This window comes from Yarrowia lipolytica, chromosome 1B, assembly GCF_001761485.1.
Source record: "Yarrowia lipolytica chromosome 1B, complete sequence".
Lineage (NCBI taxonomy): Eukaryota > Fungi > Ascomycota > Dipodascomycetes > Dipodascales > Yarrowia > Yarrowia lipolytica.
Genome location: NC_090771.1, coordinates 2,564,511 through 2,582,662, shown reverse-complemented (window position 1 = coordinate 2,582,662; position 18,152 = coordinate 2,564,511). Strand labels below are relative to the sequence as shown.

The 18,152-nt window shown below is 49.1% G+C and overlaps 6 protein-coding genes across 6 annotated transcripts; 4 read left to right on the top strand and 2 right to left on the bottom strand.

Moving 5' to 3' along the window:
- Nucleotides 1-181: 181 nt before the first annotated feature.
- Nucleotides 182-2,887, bottom strand: YALI1_B25798g (uncharacterized protein; the record flags this gene model as incomplete). Its single annotated transcript, XM_501108.3, has 1 exon — nt 182-2,887. The coding sequence occupies one exon, from the start codon at nt 2,885-2,887 to the stop codon at nt 182-184; it is 2,706 nt and encodes a 901-aa protein (XP_501108.3).
- A 288-nt stretch (nt 2,888-3,175) lies between these two features.
- YALI1_B25795g (uncharacterized protein) lies at nt 3,176-4,363 on the top strand (the record flags this gene model as incomplete). The annotated part of the gene is made up of 1 exon (XM_501107.3): nt 3,176-4,363. The coding sequence occupies one exon, from the start codon at nt 3,176-3,178 to the stop codon at nt 4,361-4,363; it is 1,188 nt and encodes a 395-aa protein (XP_501107.3).
- Nucleotides 4,364-6,066: 1,703 nt separating this feature from the next.
- On the top strand, nt 6,067-6,877 carry YALI1_B25762g (uncharacterized protein; the record flags this gene model as incomplete). Its single annotated transcript, XM_501105.4, has 2 exons — nt 6,067-6,163; nt 6,405-6,877. 2 exons carry the CDS (start codon nt 6,067-6,069, stop codon nt 6,875-6,877), a joined length of 570 nt encoding a protein of 189 aa, XP_501105.2.
- A 581-nt stretch (nt 6,878-7,458) lies between these two features.
- On the bottom strand, nt 7,459-8,268 carry YALI1_B25744g (uncharacterized protein; the record flags this gene model as incomplete). The annotated part of the gene is made up of 1 exon (XM_501104.3): nt 7,459-8,268. The coding sequence occupies one exon, from the start codon at nt 8,266-8,268 to the stop codon at nt 7,459-7,461; it is 810 nt and encodes a 269-aa protein (XP_501104.1).
- Nucleotides 8,269-8,857: 589 nt separating this feature from the next.
- YALI1_B25734g (uncharacterized protein) lies at nt 8,858-10,248 on the top strand (the record flags this gene model as incomplete). Its single annotated transcript, XM_501103.3, has 2 exons — nt 8,858-9,003; nt 9,207-10,248. 2 exons carry the CDS (start codon nt 8,858-8,860, stop codon nt 10,246-10,248), a joined length of 1,188 nt encoding a protein of 395 aa, XP_501103.1.
- Nucleotides 10,249-15,004: 4,756 nt separating this feature from the next.
- Nucleotides 15,005-16,363, top strand: YALI1_B25676g (uncharacterized protein; the record flags this gene model as incomplete). The annotated part of the gene is made up of 1 exon (XM_501102.2): nt 15,005-16,363. One exon carries the CDS (start codon nt 15,005-15,007, stop codon nt 16,361-16,363), a length of 1,359 nt encoding a protein of 452 aa, XP_501102.2.
- Nucleotides 16,364-18,152: the final 1,789 nt, after the last annotated feature.

Here is an 18,152-nt window from a genome sequence, read left to right as displayed (position 1 = left end):
CCTATCAACAGCTACAATCACACATTGAAGGACTTGTACATGTACTCGTACTTGTCTGTCACGTAAGGTACCGACGGACAAAACAGGGGGTTGCCAAGACACACATTCGTGTAACACAATGATATGCGGTAGTGCTCTGCGATACTCTATTGGATGGCGTTAACTAGAGAAGGTATTCCATTTAGGTGCTTGTTAGAAACAGCTGATACATGTCCGGATTAGCGGTTTCAAGAGCCCGGCGATATGAAACAGTCTCCCGGGAAGTGCTGCCGGCCAAATGGGCTCGACACGTAAAACACGCGGCTGTCAAAACTATGGTGGGCAGAGTGACAGACTCCACCACAACTGTCATGGTGGACAAAAGGGAGGAAGCACGTCGGGTCTTGTGGTCGACAGCTGAGGAGGCTGTTCCCAACAGTTTGTCGAACGCACCTTGCAGACGAGGAAACAGATCTACCATTCTCGACCGCATAAACGAGGCGTCGACCGACTGCAAGAGCAGACTGATTGTCCTTAAACACGACTCGGCTACCACAATGTCATCTGAGAAGGCACCGTTCTCAAGCAAAGGGTACAGATCGTTGATGCTGGGCAAATACTCGCTCTGCTGATCTTCATCAATGCCTGCAAGTAGAGGAGCACAGATAGAAACCAGTCTGCAGAGCGACACAACCAGTTTTGGTGAGTCAGAGGTGATTAGATTCTGAACGTAGTCAAAGATCTGCTTCACAAGTTTATATGTAGGTTTAGCCAGTGTTCCTGTCCACTTCTCGGACTCCTCGCCTGCATCTGCTTGGGCTTGATCTTCCTCTTCATCCATCTTATCGTCTGATTCCCCAAATGGTTTGTTGGGATGAGATTCGAACTCATGCTCCTCTTCGACAGGCATTTTCTGTCTCTCACGTAGCTCCTCCAGCACCCCCTCCAGCGTCAGGGCCTTCTTCTTCATGTCCTCCACCCGTTTTACCTTGACTGACGCTTCCATAACCTCGATCAGAGCCGTGAAGACACCAATCACACTCTCCACCAATTGGGGGTACCCTTGGTAGCTGTCAAGCAACCTAAACAGCGTCTTAACAACGTCATCCAGGTACCCCACAATGTCAGATCCAGTCAGCTTGATCAAAACTGTCAATATCTGAAATGTGCCAGGGGAAACATCCATTGACTGTATCGCAAGCGAGATTGAATCGATGAGGTAATCGGCGTTCTCCACCATCATGTTCTGTACAGAAGTGTATCCACAGGTCGTAGACAGCTGTAGGAGGGTCTCTCGAGCCATATCACTCACTAATCCATGATCTGAAGGGACCAGGGCAAGGATTGGGTACAGAATGTCCATCAGCGAATCATTCAGAGGTGTCTGAGCAGCCATCAATCCAATTCCTTGAAGAGCAAGATACTGATACTGCTGCTTTGGGGATTTGAGAGCGTCAATGTAGTAGTTTTCCAGCTCGTAGGCGTCAAACTTGTCACCAGGCATCCCCACAAGCCAGTCGTCAGACTTCAACATCAGATTGGACATCCATAACTGTGATACTTCGTCGGAGGACTGGATATCCTCGAAAGATACATCTGCAGCAACTACAACCTCCTCCAGCGCAGTCTGGACTTCGTCATTGAGTAACGTGGTGATACCGAAGCCTCTGAACGGCATGACGTGCTTGGCATTATGATCGACCTGAATTGCTCTTTTGTTAATTCCTTCATGCTTAACAAAGTTGATTGGTGTATCTGAAGACAGCATCTTGTTCTTGGCTGGTGCAATGGCATGTTGGTTGATACTATTGACCGCTTCGACCAGCTTTTCCACCAGCAGACTTCTGGATCCGTCGTCCTTTTGTAGTTGCATGCCCCCCTTGAGACACTTGAGTACCGCCAGTGGCTCTGTATCGTCGTTTCTCGTCAGTAGGGACGGCAGATTGTCCAACCAGACATACATTCGTTCGTCCAGCACCGTTTCAAGCTTGCTTTGGTACTTGATAAACTCTTCAGTAGCGTCTAAGCTAAGCAGGATATCGACACAGATAGGCAAGCAGTTTTCCAGGCTCTCGTTGCATTTTCCAACGATATCTGAGCACAATAGGATCAACTGAGTGTTTGTCTGGTTGTGCTTACGGGTAGATATCATCTTTAGGGTCACCAAATACTGCTTTCGGGTGTATTCAAGCCACTTTTCATCATCCTTGCATCCATTGTGTAGTGCGGTCACCGTCACCTGTCGTAGCACCTTGAGGGCGGCCACCGCCACCTTGTAATGCCCATTGACAACCTTTGAGACTCCAGAGACGACTCCCGGAAGGATCTGGGCGGTTTCCTTGCTGCTCAGTCCCTCAAATAGTGCCAATAAAGACATCCATGATTGTTCACGTAGCTCCACAGACCCGCCTTTCTCTCCCCATTGCAGTAGCAGCATGATGATAGGGCCCACATCATTTAGAGCCGGTTTTGAAGGGAAAATACCTCCAAAGCATCTAGCCGCTTCCAATCTGGTCTCGTCGCTAGTCTTGTCGTCATCTCCAGATGATAGGTTTGCAGACAAAGACAGTAGCTCCCTTGCTAAGGTCTGATTCATGTCCAGATTCCACACTTTTGAGATCAGAATGTCGATGATAGCCAGAATACATTCTCGAATGCCGTCGCGGAGGTCTAAAATGTCTGTTATTCCTTGTAGAAGATGCATGATGGGGAAAAATGTGTAATCGGCGAGGTTCTTGGACCAAATCAGGTCTTGTTGCTGTAGGAACGCCCTTAGGTCCTTGAGGCGAGTGTAGATGGCATCTTGCTTCTGTAGTCGTTGTTTTGGCGGTAACAGAACTTCCTTGGATAGCGCCACTGTGAGTGGTTGTAGTTGGCTGAATTGCTGTTTCCGTAGCGCCTCGTCCATGGTCAATAAATAATTTAATTGGTTATCGATTGTAATGCTTGCATGTCAGATTGAATTCAAACCCCGGTTAGGGTTGCAGCATGGGTGTCCCAAAGAGCTTTGTTGTTAGGCATAGTGAAGAAAGTCAAAGTGGGAGTGTGGCCCTGACTCTATACTCCACAGTTGCAAGACATACATACACTCTCCCCCACGATCCTTGGCACTCTCTTTTTCTCACTCTCTTTTTTTTGTCCTCCTATTAACCAAAAAAAAAAAAAAAAAAACCTCTTTCTTTCGCCAGCTAATGCCATGGGATACGACCAGCTTCCCGTGAGTGTTCCCGATCGACAACCTCCCCCGTACTCCTCTCCATTTTCCCTAACACAGCACTTTCCCACTCCCCAGGAGACCTTCAGCTCGGTCCCACAACCCCCACCTTCGTATAGACACGGACCTCCGCCACCGCAACAACAGAGACAGCAGATGTACACCGGCTACAACAATCCCCGTGGCGGTAACGACGACCTTCCCCATTTCCCCACCCCTGGGGAGACTTTCTCGGACGCTCCCCCTCCACCTCCCCAGCAGCAGCAGTATGGACGGCCTCCTCCTGGCGGCCCCAACCGTCATCAGGCTCCCAGAAAGCCCTCGGGCGGCAGCCATAGCAACCAGGGCCACAACAACAGCTACAATAACAACTCCAACTACAACAACAACTACAACCAGGGAGGGTCAGGAGGTTCGAGCGGTGGCCCTGGCGGCTACAACAACAACTTTGCCCCTCCACCACCACCTCAAGGACAGCCGCTACGACCCAGCCCACGGTCTCACAACCAGCAGCTGCAACAGCCTCCGCCCATGCATCAGGCCGGAGGACCCAGCGGAAATAACAGACCTCCTCCCAGTCGCCACAACAACAGCAACAGCAACAGCGGTGGCACAAAGCCAGGAACACAGTCGCCTATTCCATACGCTCCTTTACCTGATGTGAATCTCAAGATGCTGTTCAACGGCGTGGACAAGAACAACAATGGCCGGCTTTCGGAAAAGGAGCTGGGCAACGCTCTTGTCAACGGGGACTTTACAAAGTTCAATATGGAGACGGTGAGAGTCATGATCAAGATGTTCGACCGGTCCGGCAATGGAACCATCGAATTCAAGGAGTTTTGCAACCTGTGGCGTTACTTGGGCGACTGGCGCAAGCTGTTTGACAAGTTTGATCTGGACAAGAGCGGATCCATCTCGTACGACGAGTACGTGCGAGCCCTGGAGGCATTTGGATACCGTCTGTCTAACAGTTTCATCCAGTTCATGTACAGCAAGTACTCAGACTTCAACAGCTCTGGTGAGCGAGTCATTGGCTTTGACTTGTTTGTCCAGAGCTGTATTTCGCTAAAAAGGATGACAGACTCGTTTGTCCAGTATGACACGGATCACACGGGCTACGTCAACCTGTCTTTTGAGCAGTTTCTGATGGAAATAATGAAACTCAAGTAACTAAAGCAATGTATATTAGGTGGTTTTTACGGTCTTCTGTTGTGCCTGTATTTCTGAATGCTCCCCCCTGTCATATTCCATTTTTACTGGCAAGTGGGGTGGGGAAATTGAGTTAGGTTGCGAGGTACGATGTAAGCGAATCTGCATGACAACTTTGATTGTGTGAGAGAGACATGGCGACGATTTGAATGTATATATCCGTCCTCTTTCAGCCGTCTGTCCGACCTTGCTTTACCTCTAGTTATATATATATTTTTTCTCCATTAGCTTGCGTCTCTTTTTTTTTCCCGCCAAAGATCGACGCTAGTTGTCTCCCCAATTTAGAGCCGTTTGTTTGGACATCCAAGCAGCGAATGTCCCAATTCCACTGTGGATGTGCTGCAACCATATCAGATGATTGTAAATTCTATGGGTATCAGAGTTCGCGGGCACTTTGTGCACGAGTGAGGGGTCGTAGAAGGGGCGCGTTTGGGTGTGAAAAATAGATATTCGGGCAGTGTTGTTTCGGTAGCACTTTTCGCCGTCTCTCTAAGTCCACCCAATCGCCTACAATAGCTCTCTTTTTAGGTCTCGTGATAACCTACTTAAGCTAATAAGAATTAGGAACCGTTGATCAAAGGTTGGTCAGTGGGTCCCAGAGTGTCCTCCACAGTCTGTGCTGTGGTTTTTTTACGAGGACCATGAGGTCACGTGCGGGCCACTAGAAGGAAATCAAATGATTTCATCTAACTCATGGTCCTGTGACTCTACGTCTGGTTCCTCATCGGTCTCATATTTGCAGTTGCTATGAGCGTTTCCCGGGCGCAAGTCAGGTTCGCAAAAGTTTCTATTTTAAGATCCACGGAGCCCAACGTTCGACTTGCAGTTGTGTATGTTGAATAACGTATATGGTGGAGTGTGGTACGAGTTGTACTACAAGTAGTAACTGGTGTTTGGGGGGTTACAGTCAAGAGGTCGCGTTCTCATGTGAAAGTCACGTGACTGTTTTGGATCTCGACACTACAATATCCGAGTGTTTCTATCCACAAGTATGAATTCTCACGTGTTTTATGTTCTACAGTCTTCTGTTGTCACAATAGCCGCACGCATGTTCCAGAAATAGATTGTGTATGTACCGTACGAGTTGCGCGAGATAGTGTACGATGAGGACAGGTGTCGACTTTATACGACTCGTCACCCGTCGCACAGGTACGGTAGGCTACGCCTTGTTTTACTACTTCATCCCAATGTACAGATGTGTACAGTTATCGTAAAAAACCACATACCCGTACATGCTGTAACGACAAATATTACCACGTCAACATGTACGCACCAGTATGTATTACAGGTATGTACAATCGTTTCATAATATGAGAAGTTTGAACCTCTGATAGCATCGTAATAACGCATAGATAAGTGCGCTCTATACCACATACCGGGGCAAGGTTATCACGTGACTCTTCCAGGTGAGTGTATGTATCACGTGTTTCACGTGACTTTCTACTGTCGTGCACCTCGCTCACACGACCTCGGCTGCATCTCTGACAGACTAATCGCATCTCATTGTCCAGCCAAACAGAGTTTTGGACCTTCCCCCTCTCTTTGTTCTAGACACCCCTTAGAGTCTTCTCACCGCCCACTTACCCTACCGAACCATGTGCGTCGACCTTCTTCTGTCCAGTCTGCAACTTTCATTTTCCACGTAACCACCGACGATATTCAACATGTCTCAAATCATTGATCAGGTTCAGGCCGCTCTTCAGAACATTGACAAGGAGCTCGAGAAGTACCCTGCTCTCAAGGAGCTGGAGAAGCAGATTCGTGAGTATTGCAATCAATGCGATCTTTGTGATCGGATTGGAACGTGTTAGCAGTGTTACATGTTACACAGACAGCTGCGATGAGCAGCTGATAACCGACAGGAGTGCACAGAAACAATTCAGATAATTTCCCATTACTCCCCAAAACTGCTGTTATGCAAAGACAGGTGCAACTGTCAATAGTGCCTGTGATTAGTTTCATGTGATCACCACAGTGCCTCCCCAACCACAACTAACAATAGCCGTCCCCAAGTCCTACATCCTGCTTGGCTTCGTTGGATTCTACTTCATCCTCATCTTCCTCAACATTGGAGGAATTGGTCAGCTTCTGTCCAACATTGCTGGTCTGGTCATCCCCGGCTACTACTCTCTGCTGGCTCTGGAGACCCCCGGCAAGGCCGATGACACTCAGTACCTGACCTACTGGGTTGTCTTCGCCACCCTCAACGTCTTTGAGTTCTGGTCCAAGGCCATCCTTTACTGGGTGCCCTTCTACTACCTCTTCAAGACCGCCTTCCTTCTGTACATTGGTCTCCCCCAGTACGGAGGTGCCGAGCTTGTCTACAAGGCCATTGTCAAGCCCCTCGCTCAGAAGCTTGTCAACATCCAGCCTCACGGCGGACCTTCCGACTCTCTCAAGGCCCAGGCCCAGTCTGCTGTCGATGCTGCTGAGAGCCACGTCCCCCAGGGTCACTCCACTGGTGTTTCTCACTAAGCCGAAATAGCCAAAGGATTATAGACTGGTATGTCGTAGAGCTGAAGCATTTTAGGGCTGAGAAGCCATTGTAGCTGAGAATATGTACAGTACATGGTCACAAGTGCAACTAAAGTACATACTGTAATGTCGATAGGTAGATAGAGCCCAATTGCGATTGTAGCCGCGGAATAAGCACTTGCTACAAGTGCTCTTAGTATGTACATAATTAACGGGTGTACTGGTTCATTAAACGATTTTAAACAGTATGCTGTTGCCAGGACTACCTGTAGCATCAGTGGGTTATTCAAGATCCTCTGAGCGAGTTGTTTTGTATCAATAGCTACTATATGAGTGTTACATAGTACGTACCAGTGCTTCAAGTACAGCCCCTAGTGATTCCTACTGTACTTTGATTCGTTCACTTCTTTTTTCTTATTGGGTGTAACAGGCACGCTTGGTACTCTCGCTGGACAGTTTAATACGCACAGGGTCCCGCAAGTGGGCAATGACATCAGTGGATCCCTACTTCTATGATCGATTAATTTCTTTATTACAGTCGCTGGCCTTTGCATTGCTCGGGCTCGCTCTCTTATGTACATTTAAGCCTTAATAGCCTTGGGTTCTCGGAAAATGTCTCCCTTGTCGTGCATGGACTGGATGACAACTCGCTCATCAGACATGTCAGGGTCGGGCAGAGGGATATCAATGGGGGACTCGAACACGGTTCCGGCCAGCAGGCACTTGGCGGGCGAGTACGTGTTGTCGTAGACACAGCCAATGTACTCGGTGGACTTCTTAGTGGTGGTCTTGACCTCATCAGATCGTCGCTGGGACCGAAGAATTTTCTGGGTCATGTCAAATCGATAGATGATGAGAGTGATACCAGGGGCGTGGTTGGGCAGGGGCAGGTAGGTGAAGTTGACCACCTTGGGGACCTTGGAAAACTCAATGGGGCCGTACTGGAACTTGACGTCGTCGGGGAGAGTCTTGGATCGCTCGACAAGAGCCTTCTTGACCCAGGTGTTCATCTTGTCATCAACAGACTCAAGCTCTCGAGCAGCAAAGGCCTTGTTGACGGCAATGTAGTTGAGAATAGCGTCGTTCTTCCACTCTGTGAAACGGGGCTTCTTCTTGGTCTTGAGACGGTACTGTGCCACGTTGAATGTGTTAACAACAAAGGCGTACATTCGTCGGTAGAAGTGCTTCACCAGACCCTTTGGGTTGGTCCAGGGGGCATGGGACAGGGGGATAATGGGCTCATTCATGATACCAATGTGCTTGAGCTCAAGACGCTGGCTCTTGGAGGCGTTGTTTGATGCAAATCGCACGGGGGCGTATGTGGCTCGCAGGTGGCCGGCCATGTTGAACGGCCGGACCACCAGCCGTCTGGAGGCCATATTATGGATCATTTGTGTGGATGGTAATTAAAGCGAGCCTCGAGGATTATGTATGATCTGAAAATATGTCGGTTGGGACTTGTAGGTTCGATTCCTGTGTGTGGTGGATTGATGGTCGTGAAAAAGCAACACGTGTCGTTGAGAGTGGAGTGTTTGTATTGGTGTTGATAACCAATGACTTAGAATGGAAATGACATCTTCCCTTGTAGATTACATGTCGTACCCATGGTACAACTACTTTTACTATCATTTATACTCGCCGATCCCTCATTACAGCTACAAGTACCGATACAAGCAACCAGGATATTCACACTATGAGAGGTACAACGGTGGCATATAGGGAGGTGGAGAGGTGATAATATATAGTGAAAACACTACAAATACTGCTACAGTCGACCCAGAGGCTCCCATATCACTCCATATCGATATACCAGAAGAAAAGTCACGTGATGCCACCACTTACATTCCTACCAACATCCATTCACACCCCCAGTCTCATTAAACCTCGGCCCTATGACTTGGTCACGTCACGTTCAGTTTGAGTTTAGCGGGGTGATGATAAATCTCTGGCACTCTACACACGACAGACTTGTCTTTTACCATGCTTCAGTCGCTCAACCGAAACAAGAAACGGCTGGCCGTGTCGACCGGCCTCATCGCCGTGGCCTACGTGGTCATAAGCTATACCACAAAGCGGCTCATCGAGAAGCAGGAACAGAAGCTCGAAGAGGAGCGTGCTAAGGAGAGGTGAGTACACAAACACAGAGGAGCTAGGGGCACGACAGACAGAAGAATGGACACAAGCGAAACAGAGATGTGGCTAATGACATGACCAGAAGTGGTTGCCAAACGAAACGTGTTCGCAGCTTGTGTATCGGCCCCACTTACGCCATATCATTACTTCATGCATATATTGGTGTGTTATGTGGGGTATACCAGTACTAACACAGACTCAAACAACTGTTTGCACAGACACAGAATGAGGCAGCGTTCCATACGGCGTCAGTGCTTCCCCAGCTATGCGAACAAATCATGGAGTTTGTGGCTGTCGAGAAGATCGCCGAACAGCTCCAGAACATGCGTGCGGAGAAGCGCAAGAAACAGAACATGGACGACGACAAGCACTCGGTGCTGTCGCTAGGCACAGAGACGACGGCCAGCATGGCAGACGGCCAGAAAATGAGCAAGATTCAGCTGTGGGACGAGCTCAAGATTGAGTCGCTCACCCGAATCGTCACTCTCATTTACTGCGTGTCTCTGCTCAACTACCTCATCCGACTGCAGACGAACATTGTGGGACGAAAGCGATACCAGAACGAGGCTGGACCTGCGGGAGCCACATACGACATGTCACTGGAACAATGTTACACGTGGCTGCTCACCCGAGGATGGAAGTCGGTGGTGGATAATGTGCGACGGTCAGTTCAACAGGTTTTTACTGGCGTCAACCCGCGGCAGAACCTGTCTCTTGACGAGTTTGCTACTCTTCTCAAGCGTGTACAGACTCTCGTCAACTCCCCACCCTACTCCACCACCCCTAATACGTTCCTTACATCGCTCCTGCCACCTAGAGAACTGGAGCAGCTGAGGCTCGAAAAAGAAAAGCAAAGTCTGTCACCCAACTACACTTACGGCTCGCCTCTCAAGGATCTCGTATTTGAGTCAGCTCAACACATTCAGTCGCCACAGGGAATGTCATCTTTCCGAGCCATCATTGACCAGAGCTTCAAGGTCTTTCTGGAAAAGGTGAACGAGAGCCAGTACGTCAACCCACCGTCCACAGGCGGAAAGCGTATTGCTGTGGGCGCGCTACAGCCTCCCATAATCTCTGGAGGCCCCAAGAAGGTGAAACTGGCGTCCCTGCTATCTGTGGCCACACGACAGTCGTCTGTGATTTCTCATGCCCAGCCCAACCCCTACGTTGACGCAATCAACAGCGTTGCAGAGTACAATGGGCTGTGCGCCGTGATTTACAGCAGCTTTGAACAATAGACAAGTAATTAATTGCCCACGAAGTCTATCTCAGTTATGCTTGGACTACAATGGCCAGGCACGGTCATTGGTATGAGACACAGCTGTGCCACGATGGCAGAATATTACCAGCGGGTTACTTTTGTAGGTCTCTCTTATGTACCATGTCCATCCTGCCAGGTGCATTTTAGGTGTATTGAACGAGAGCCCATTGTCCCAACGTGTTTTTTTCGCGTACCTCACGAGGTTGACTGTGGATGGAGGGGCTATTGTCGAAACAAGATTGTTTTGGTGCCGTGCCATACGATATAGTTAGTTGCCTATCAACCAATGTTCCATGCATGGGTGTAGATGCGTTTCCGCTTTGACTGGGTGACTCCGAGGGCCAAACAAGGCTAGCGATCCATTCAATGAGATTATTGTAGGGTTTAGGTGGGGATTGAGCCCTGAATCCAAAGCTGCTTAAACCACAAGCTTCTTTCCTTTTGTTTCATTGCTCTAGTGTATCAATTTGCACTGTAGCGGCATATCTTAGCCACCAGCACTGCAAAGATTCAGTTTGACACATACAGGAATACGAGACATTTAAAGCTAAGGAGCAGTTCGATTTTCGATTGGGCTTTGTCATGTCGCAAGCGGATCTAGATTTGTTGTCCTGTTGGCGACAAACACCATGCGGATGGACGTTCCGAACACTGCTGTTACGACATCGATTTAGCTTCAGCCGTTGTGTTATGACAATGATGAAACAGGTACGCGAGGATCCAGCATCGCTCTTTCCCCTCGACGGAACAATTGATACACGTGAGCAGCTCGAGCACACCTGCTCAATATGATCCCTGGCGTCTGACGCCTGCCCAAAACGGTAACCACACACAAGTCCAAGAAGCCTACTTATAGTTGTAGATAGTTGTAGATAATTGTAGCTTTCAACCATGTTACACCTGGATATCAGTTAAGGTCCATGTAATAGCTACGGGAAGGAGAATAACAATGGCCAGCTTCGCGGGTATTCACCAGTGCCAACAGTGGAGGTTTGTTTCAGAGAGTGGGCTCAGATTAGTCGGGCCACCTGAGTCCCCCTGTCTCATTATGAAACATGGGTTTGGAGGTGGGTATGAGAGGCAGAATGTGGCCAAGACCAATGTCTCAACAGAGCAAGATTAAACCACCGATGGTCACACCCCCAGTGCGTCAATCATGTTGAGTGTTTCAGGGTGTTTCACTTGAAACTCAGGCCCTACTAAAGTACGAGGTCTAACTATCTGGTGGCGAGGTATAAAGAAGCGGATTGACTTCATGCTTCCAACTTTGGCGGTCCCGTCAATCAAGCCACCTCCAAATACAGTATATACGACGGGTGGGACTACTGTACAAGTAGGCAGCCAGACCAGCGCTGTTACAGGCACACGCAGTACCCTGATACAGGCACTATTTGACAACTGCGTTGAATCATAGACCGATTGGGACGGCAATCACTCAAGTCGTACTGGTTCTATATCTGACACCACAATCGGAAAAACACAAAGTGGGAATCTGAGGTGCGGTTCCCAATATGTTCAATACCTCCGACGCTTGCACCCCCGATGGGGGGTAAGTGGAGCATGGAGCAAAAAATGCATAACGGCTCGGAGGTATGATAATTTTTGAGACGTGTGGAAAAGAGCGCGCTTTTCTTTTATCTCCACGGATTTACCTCCTGTCCTTTAGGGTGGTGCGGAGAATACGGCTGTCACGCCCTAAAGCTGTATGGCGCCAGGTCGATGGCCCGTGTTGTGGTTAGACACCAGCCGGTACGGGAACGGTAAGACAGGAAAGATCGGCAGTTACAAAATATAAACTGGGTTTGAATACAATGCAAAGTGAACCTAACTGAAAAACTCACAGAGCTTCTTTTCTTTTGTCTTGTTTGAAAATAAGGGGGTGGGGAGCGCCACAAGGAACGCGGACCCGCGCAGTGGGGTTTTTTTTCCAGCAAGCGAGTTGGCGGAGAATTCTATTGGTCCCCAAGGTTTTGGGCTCGTATTTACGCACATTTAGGGGTCAAAATATCGGGCATAGAGCCCTTATTTTATGCGCTTTTTCATCTCCCTGTGCCGTTGTCTAGGTTCGCCTATCATCCAATCTTGGAGACGAAGCGAACCCCTATTACTAACTCTTAGTGAGAGCCCAGTTCCTTGGTCTACAGCTCTCCAGCTCCGTTGTTGAGCTTGGCGCTTGCGTCTCTGCAACAGGAGCGCGCACGACACCCAAGAAAAGGAGGTGTGGAACAGCTGCGACAACTGGGGCTAGCATTGGCTATGCGACCTTCGGCCCTGAGAGACGTGTGGGCAACATGACAATCAGAGGATCAGCGTCGATAAGGTTAACATAAAGAGACCATACAAGTAAAATATACAAGTAAAGTAGAGTGAGTGCTAAAGGACTCGCACAAGTAGACAGGAAAACCTTGTAGATTGCTTGGGGGGAAAGGCGCACCAAAATGGGCGGAGACAAAACCAAAAACACAGCTGTGGTATTTGAGATCAACTCCTCTTTGCCAGCAACGCATTAGCGAACGTCTGGACGCGCACACTCGTTCTTCAACCGCCCAAATAGTCCCAAATCGGACCTGGAATGTAACGCTCGGCTGCAACTAGGAGCAAAAAAATAAGTAGGGCCAGGGTAGCATCTTCACAACTGGAGAGGCGGCTGATCCGGCACGTAGCCGGTCCAAATAACGTCGTTCCGACCATTATTAACCGACGCCAAATGTGGAAAATACGACTGGTTTGTTATCTGATCTGCAAACTTCTGAGAACCAAACACACGTTCATGCAGGAAGCTCAAGACAGTGTGGACAGTGTCTGGAAAGCGTTTCCGGCACCCCTAATAATACTTTTGCAAGCAGGTCGACCCGAGTGCCGTAGCATTGCCATTGTAGGATGTCCAGACGCATGGGATAAGACCAAGAGGAGTACATGCTGGTGTACACCTGTATCTATGTGCTGTGCTTGCTGTGCAATGAAGATTGTGCTTAACGCCTCTGCTGTTGGTTGTTTGGGACGTGATTGTATGATAATGTGAGCTTATGAACCGGATGGACGGAAGGCATACTCAAAACAGCTGACCTCTCTTAGGTACGTGCCAACTTCGTGTCACCTTTCGTGTTTCTCTCTCCTCAATCTACATTCAACTTGTTCTAATGCCTCATGTATCGTGTGGTTGCTGCATGGCCAGGCTTTTGGCGTGATTCTGCAGACCAAAAAGAAATGACTGTGGGAAAGACAGCTTGCGTGCGCATTAGGCCTCCAAAACGGGTGTTCCTGATCCTACACAACCTGAAACGAGCTCTGTTAAGCTGAAACACAATGTACAATTCTTGTAACCTGTAGGGGTGGGATGGGACAGCATGTCCATAGCGTGAACCGTCCGATGCGAAGCTTGAAATGCCGAAAACCACTTGCACAGAGCCAGGGGTACATTTCTACTTGGCCAATGAACTGACACAGGGGGGCCGTCTGCGAACCGTCATACACCCTGGCTCAATGAGCAGGGAAGAAGCAGCTGGTGGCTGGCGATCTTCGGTTGAAGGGTGGGTATTGTCGTTTAGAGTGGCCTCTTCTGTCTACAGAAAGATCTCCAGAGTTGCTTCTCGCTGTCTGATATGCGCACTGGAAGGGTTTTGTTGGACAACCGCCAATTACTCATTCTGACTACAGTGCTGTGTATGGTCCGGTTGCGCCTGGCTAAAGTTGCTAGCAACATTCTTCTGGAAGTCTTGTGCAGAACCATCTTTTGTTGTTTGCTTGCCTGTCACTGTAGGCCGATGCAGACTTCACGTTTAGAATCTGTACTGGTACTCGTACCGGCACATACAGCGCTGGCCTCGTACTGTACCTACATGACAGTTACGCTGTGAAGATCACAACAGTATGTATCTCTCATTAGGTGGCTCTTTTCAGAAATGACAGAAGATAACAATAGTCTACTACAAGTAGTGCGGTCTAGCACATGTTGCACCCCTGACAGCAAGCACACACCTGACACATCCGTGTCTTGGACTACCTGAGAGACCCCCAGAAATGCGTAGCCGTACCCCTGTATCAGAAATATTGGGCGGATCACCTGGAGGTGTGACTGAGCCAACTCTGGCCGGGAATGCTGTATTATGGAAGTTGGTTCCTGAGGTAGTTGTTCCCGGGGTACAGCTTACCTTCTGAGCCGTATGCAAACGTGAAACAGCCAATGCAGCTTGGCGGAGACGGTGACAGCAACGGCACAGGAACAAGTTTCCATATCCACGTGACGTATAATAATTCGTTTCTTTTCCTTGACAATTCTTAGCGGGAAGCTAGCCGGTAGTCTGATGAGCAAGAGCCGTTGTGGGTGATCTCCCAAGGTCGTTTTTACAACTGACCCCATCCACTCCACTATACATTAGACTCACTATCCATGATGTTGAATCTCTCTCCCACTCAGCAACGGGCCAAACAATAGCAGTTGTTTATTTGGGTTGGCAGAGAGGAAAATGAAATGCGGAAGACGTGTGGACGTAATTCAGACAAGGCCAAGAGACGGAGCCTAACCTAGTAGTTGCATTGGGTTAGGCTTCTGAGAATACAAAAGCGTGAGAAAAACGAAAAGGCAAAGTGTGAAAAAGACAAAAATGGCCAAGGGGAAATCAAAAAACTAAAAAGACACAACGCTCTCGCGCTTCACCTCATATAAAAGTAAAGGACCAACCCACCAATTTCACTCCTGCAAATCTGGCTGACGACACAGATGCACTAACTGGATGTCTCCCAAAACACCCGTAGCTCACCCCCACCGCCCATACTCATCATACAACTCCCTCAAACATCATCAAGCCAACAACCCGCCTCCGCATTACCCTCAGCACTATCCAAGTCCCCCAAGCCTAACCACGAGCCCCCATGACAAGATGGAAGAGGGGCAGAGAGACATATGGTACTATGAAGATGACTCCCAGCAGCAACAGCAACAGCAGCCTTCCCAGATCCAGCATGCCCAGCAGCAGCAGCAGCCTCCTCAAACTCCTTCAAACCCCCATAACCCTCTGATGCCCCCGTCTCAGCCCCAACTGTCCCAGGGACACCCTCATCGGCAATCCCAGCCCCTGGTGCCGCCTTCCAGACACTCGTCTTCCAGTTCATCCGAAGCCCAGGCCGGATCAGCTGGGGGCGTGGCTCACTCGGCAGCCGCAGCGGCCGCAGCAGCCCAGTACGCTCCATTCAGAGCTCGAATAACCACTACTTTGTGGGAAGATGAAGGGACGCTGTGCTTCCAGGTTGAAGCACGAGGCGTGTGCGTGGCTCGTCGAGAAGATAACAACATGATCAATGGCACAAAGCTGCTCAATGTGGTGGGAATGACTCGAGGCCGGCGGGATGGCATTCTCAAGACGGAGAAAATCAGACACGTGGTCAAAATTGGCGCCATGCATCTCAAGGGCGTGTGGATTCCGTATGAGCGAGCGCTGGCGTTTGCTCAACGGGAACGGATCGTTGACGTGTTGTACCCTCTGTTTGTGTCCGACATTAAAGAACTGCTCTACCACCCTGTCAACTACTCGCGGACAGCCCTGGTTCTGGCGGTCGCCGAGCGGCGTAAAATCGAACAACAACGACTTCAACAATTGCAGGAGATCCACGCCGGCATGGACACCCAGCTATTGACCCAGGGAGTTGCTCAGCCGGGAGTCCAGCAACAGGGTGCTCAGGTCGCTGGCCAACCTCAGATCACCCCTTCCGCTTCCACTCCTTACTCTCAGTATCAAACCCCTCCCCAGTCCCAGATGACCATGGGACAATACCAGTCTTCGCAGCACTCGCAGCAGCAGCAACAGCCTGGGACACTTGGCCAGCCCATCACCACCGGAGACCCCTACCCCCTCCCGTCGCTTCCCTCGACACATGAAAACAACATGCGCCATGCCCAAATTTACTATCATCAACAATACGGCTACCCTTCCGACCAGTCTCTGCCACCGCCCTTGCGCCTTCACCAGCCCCAGCCCGGCCAGACTCCCCAACAACAGCCGCAGCAGCCGCAGCATCAACAGCAACCGCAGCATCAACAGCAGCAATTGCCTCCTCCTCCGCATTACGGGACCCCCGGAAACTACGGTAGCTAATTGTTCTTCCACACACATACAAACACTTTTCAGGCTTCACTTCTTGCACTGGTTCATAAATTTGTATTTAGTTGTATTATAGAGACCGGCTCTCACATTTTTTTCACGCGCTCCGTGTTCATACAATAGCAAGTAGCCACTTAATATTTACATTCTCTACCCATTAATTTCCTTTGAATCTCTCTATGCTGCACCACACACATACCACAAGTGAGACAGCTGTCGGCTGGGGGTGCTCGCAGCATTGTTGTCAAGAGGAATGAAAAAACAAAAACAAAACAGCAGGGATAGCGGGAATCAAAAACAGGGAGGGAAGCGACAGCGGGAATGTACGCCTGCAGAAATAGGGACAGGCAATGTCTCGAGACTCGAGGGATATTCTCGAAAAAGGAATTATATGGCAGTAATGGTTTGTTATTCCAAGACGTGTGACCCTTACAGTCACTTTACAGTCCGGAGAAGTTCTCCGACAAGTATAATTTCCTACACAGACTACATTTGACCCCATTCACGTGCTCTGTTTCGAAAATCGAAAAGAGTTGCCTACCAGATACAAGTACATTGATGCACAGCTACATGATGCTTAGTGAGTCATTCTAACCTATCGCACACTTGATAATTAATCTCAAGGTCCGAATATACAAGAACTAGAGACGTACAATTTACCGTACGATCTGCTTGCGTCCGCGCAAATGGCGTGGTTCTGTTTTTACATCTTCAACTGCGGCATGTATCAAGCAGCAGCATATCACACAGAGCGGTTCGAGTGGCGAATGAGGAGGAAAAGCCTGCTTGCAGTCTCTACGGTGATAAATTTTACCGGTTATTGGACCGGGAACAAGAAACGTTTGGTCCCTGAATTATGGCAACTTGCTTTTAGTGCGCACTACCTCGCTAATGCTGACTTAGGTCATCACCAGTGCACTTTGGAGGCCTGTACAGTTGTGTATTGCATTACGAAAGTATGTAGAATAGTGGTGGGGGCTTCTGTTGATGTAAATCTGCCGAGAATTGCACGTTGTCTCGTGTACTTTGCTAGTCACTGCATCCTGCCGGCCAAACTCCGATTTCTCACTCGGTATTTTGCACACTTGACCAAGTGCATGTAAGAATGAGACATTCAACACCCTCAACAGCCTGATTAGACTGTGTCAGGCAATTGCTACTTGTAGCTAACACATCCTCCTTATGATTTACTTTTAGCCGTTTCAGAGACTGAATGCAGGCAACAAAGAAGCTCACCAGAATTCGCAGAGGAAGAGCCTGGGTAGTTAGAAAACTCCGTCTTCATAGATATACGCTTTTGGTGTGAATTTCTGCCCTTTCCAAAATGGGCTTGTCGGTGCTCTTGATCATGTCCCTTGTGGTTGATAGCACAATTAGGACTGCCCCGTTTGGCTTAAGCTTCTAGGGTGGACCTTATTTACAACACATCGCCTCTGAGGTGCAAAGTGCCCAGAAAACCACATGCAGCCATGCCACGTGCCATTGCGTACTCTGAGCGGCAGCAGGGAGCAGTTGACCGTGATACATTCAGGTGCTGAGATTCCACTAATTTGATTAGCTCGAGTCATCCCCGTTTATCGTTCACCTCGTACTCTCCGTTTAGATTCGCAAAATCGAGATAGATTAACACAAAGACACAGTTTGCAGCTTGTATTGACGAGAAAGTTAACCTTATGAGCTTATTGGACGGAAAGCAGCAGCATCTCTGAGAAAATAGCAATATCGTAGCGCATATGGTCGGCTTTTGTCACATGATCATCTATCGGCCGTATAATCGGTTGGG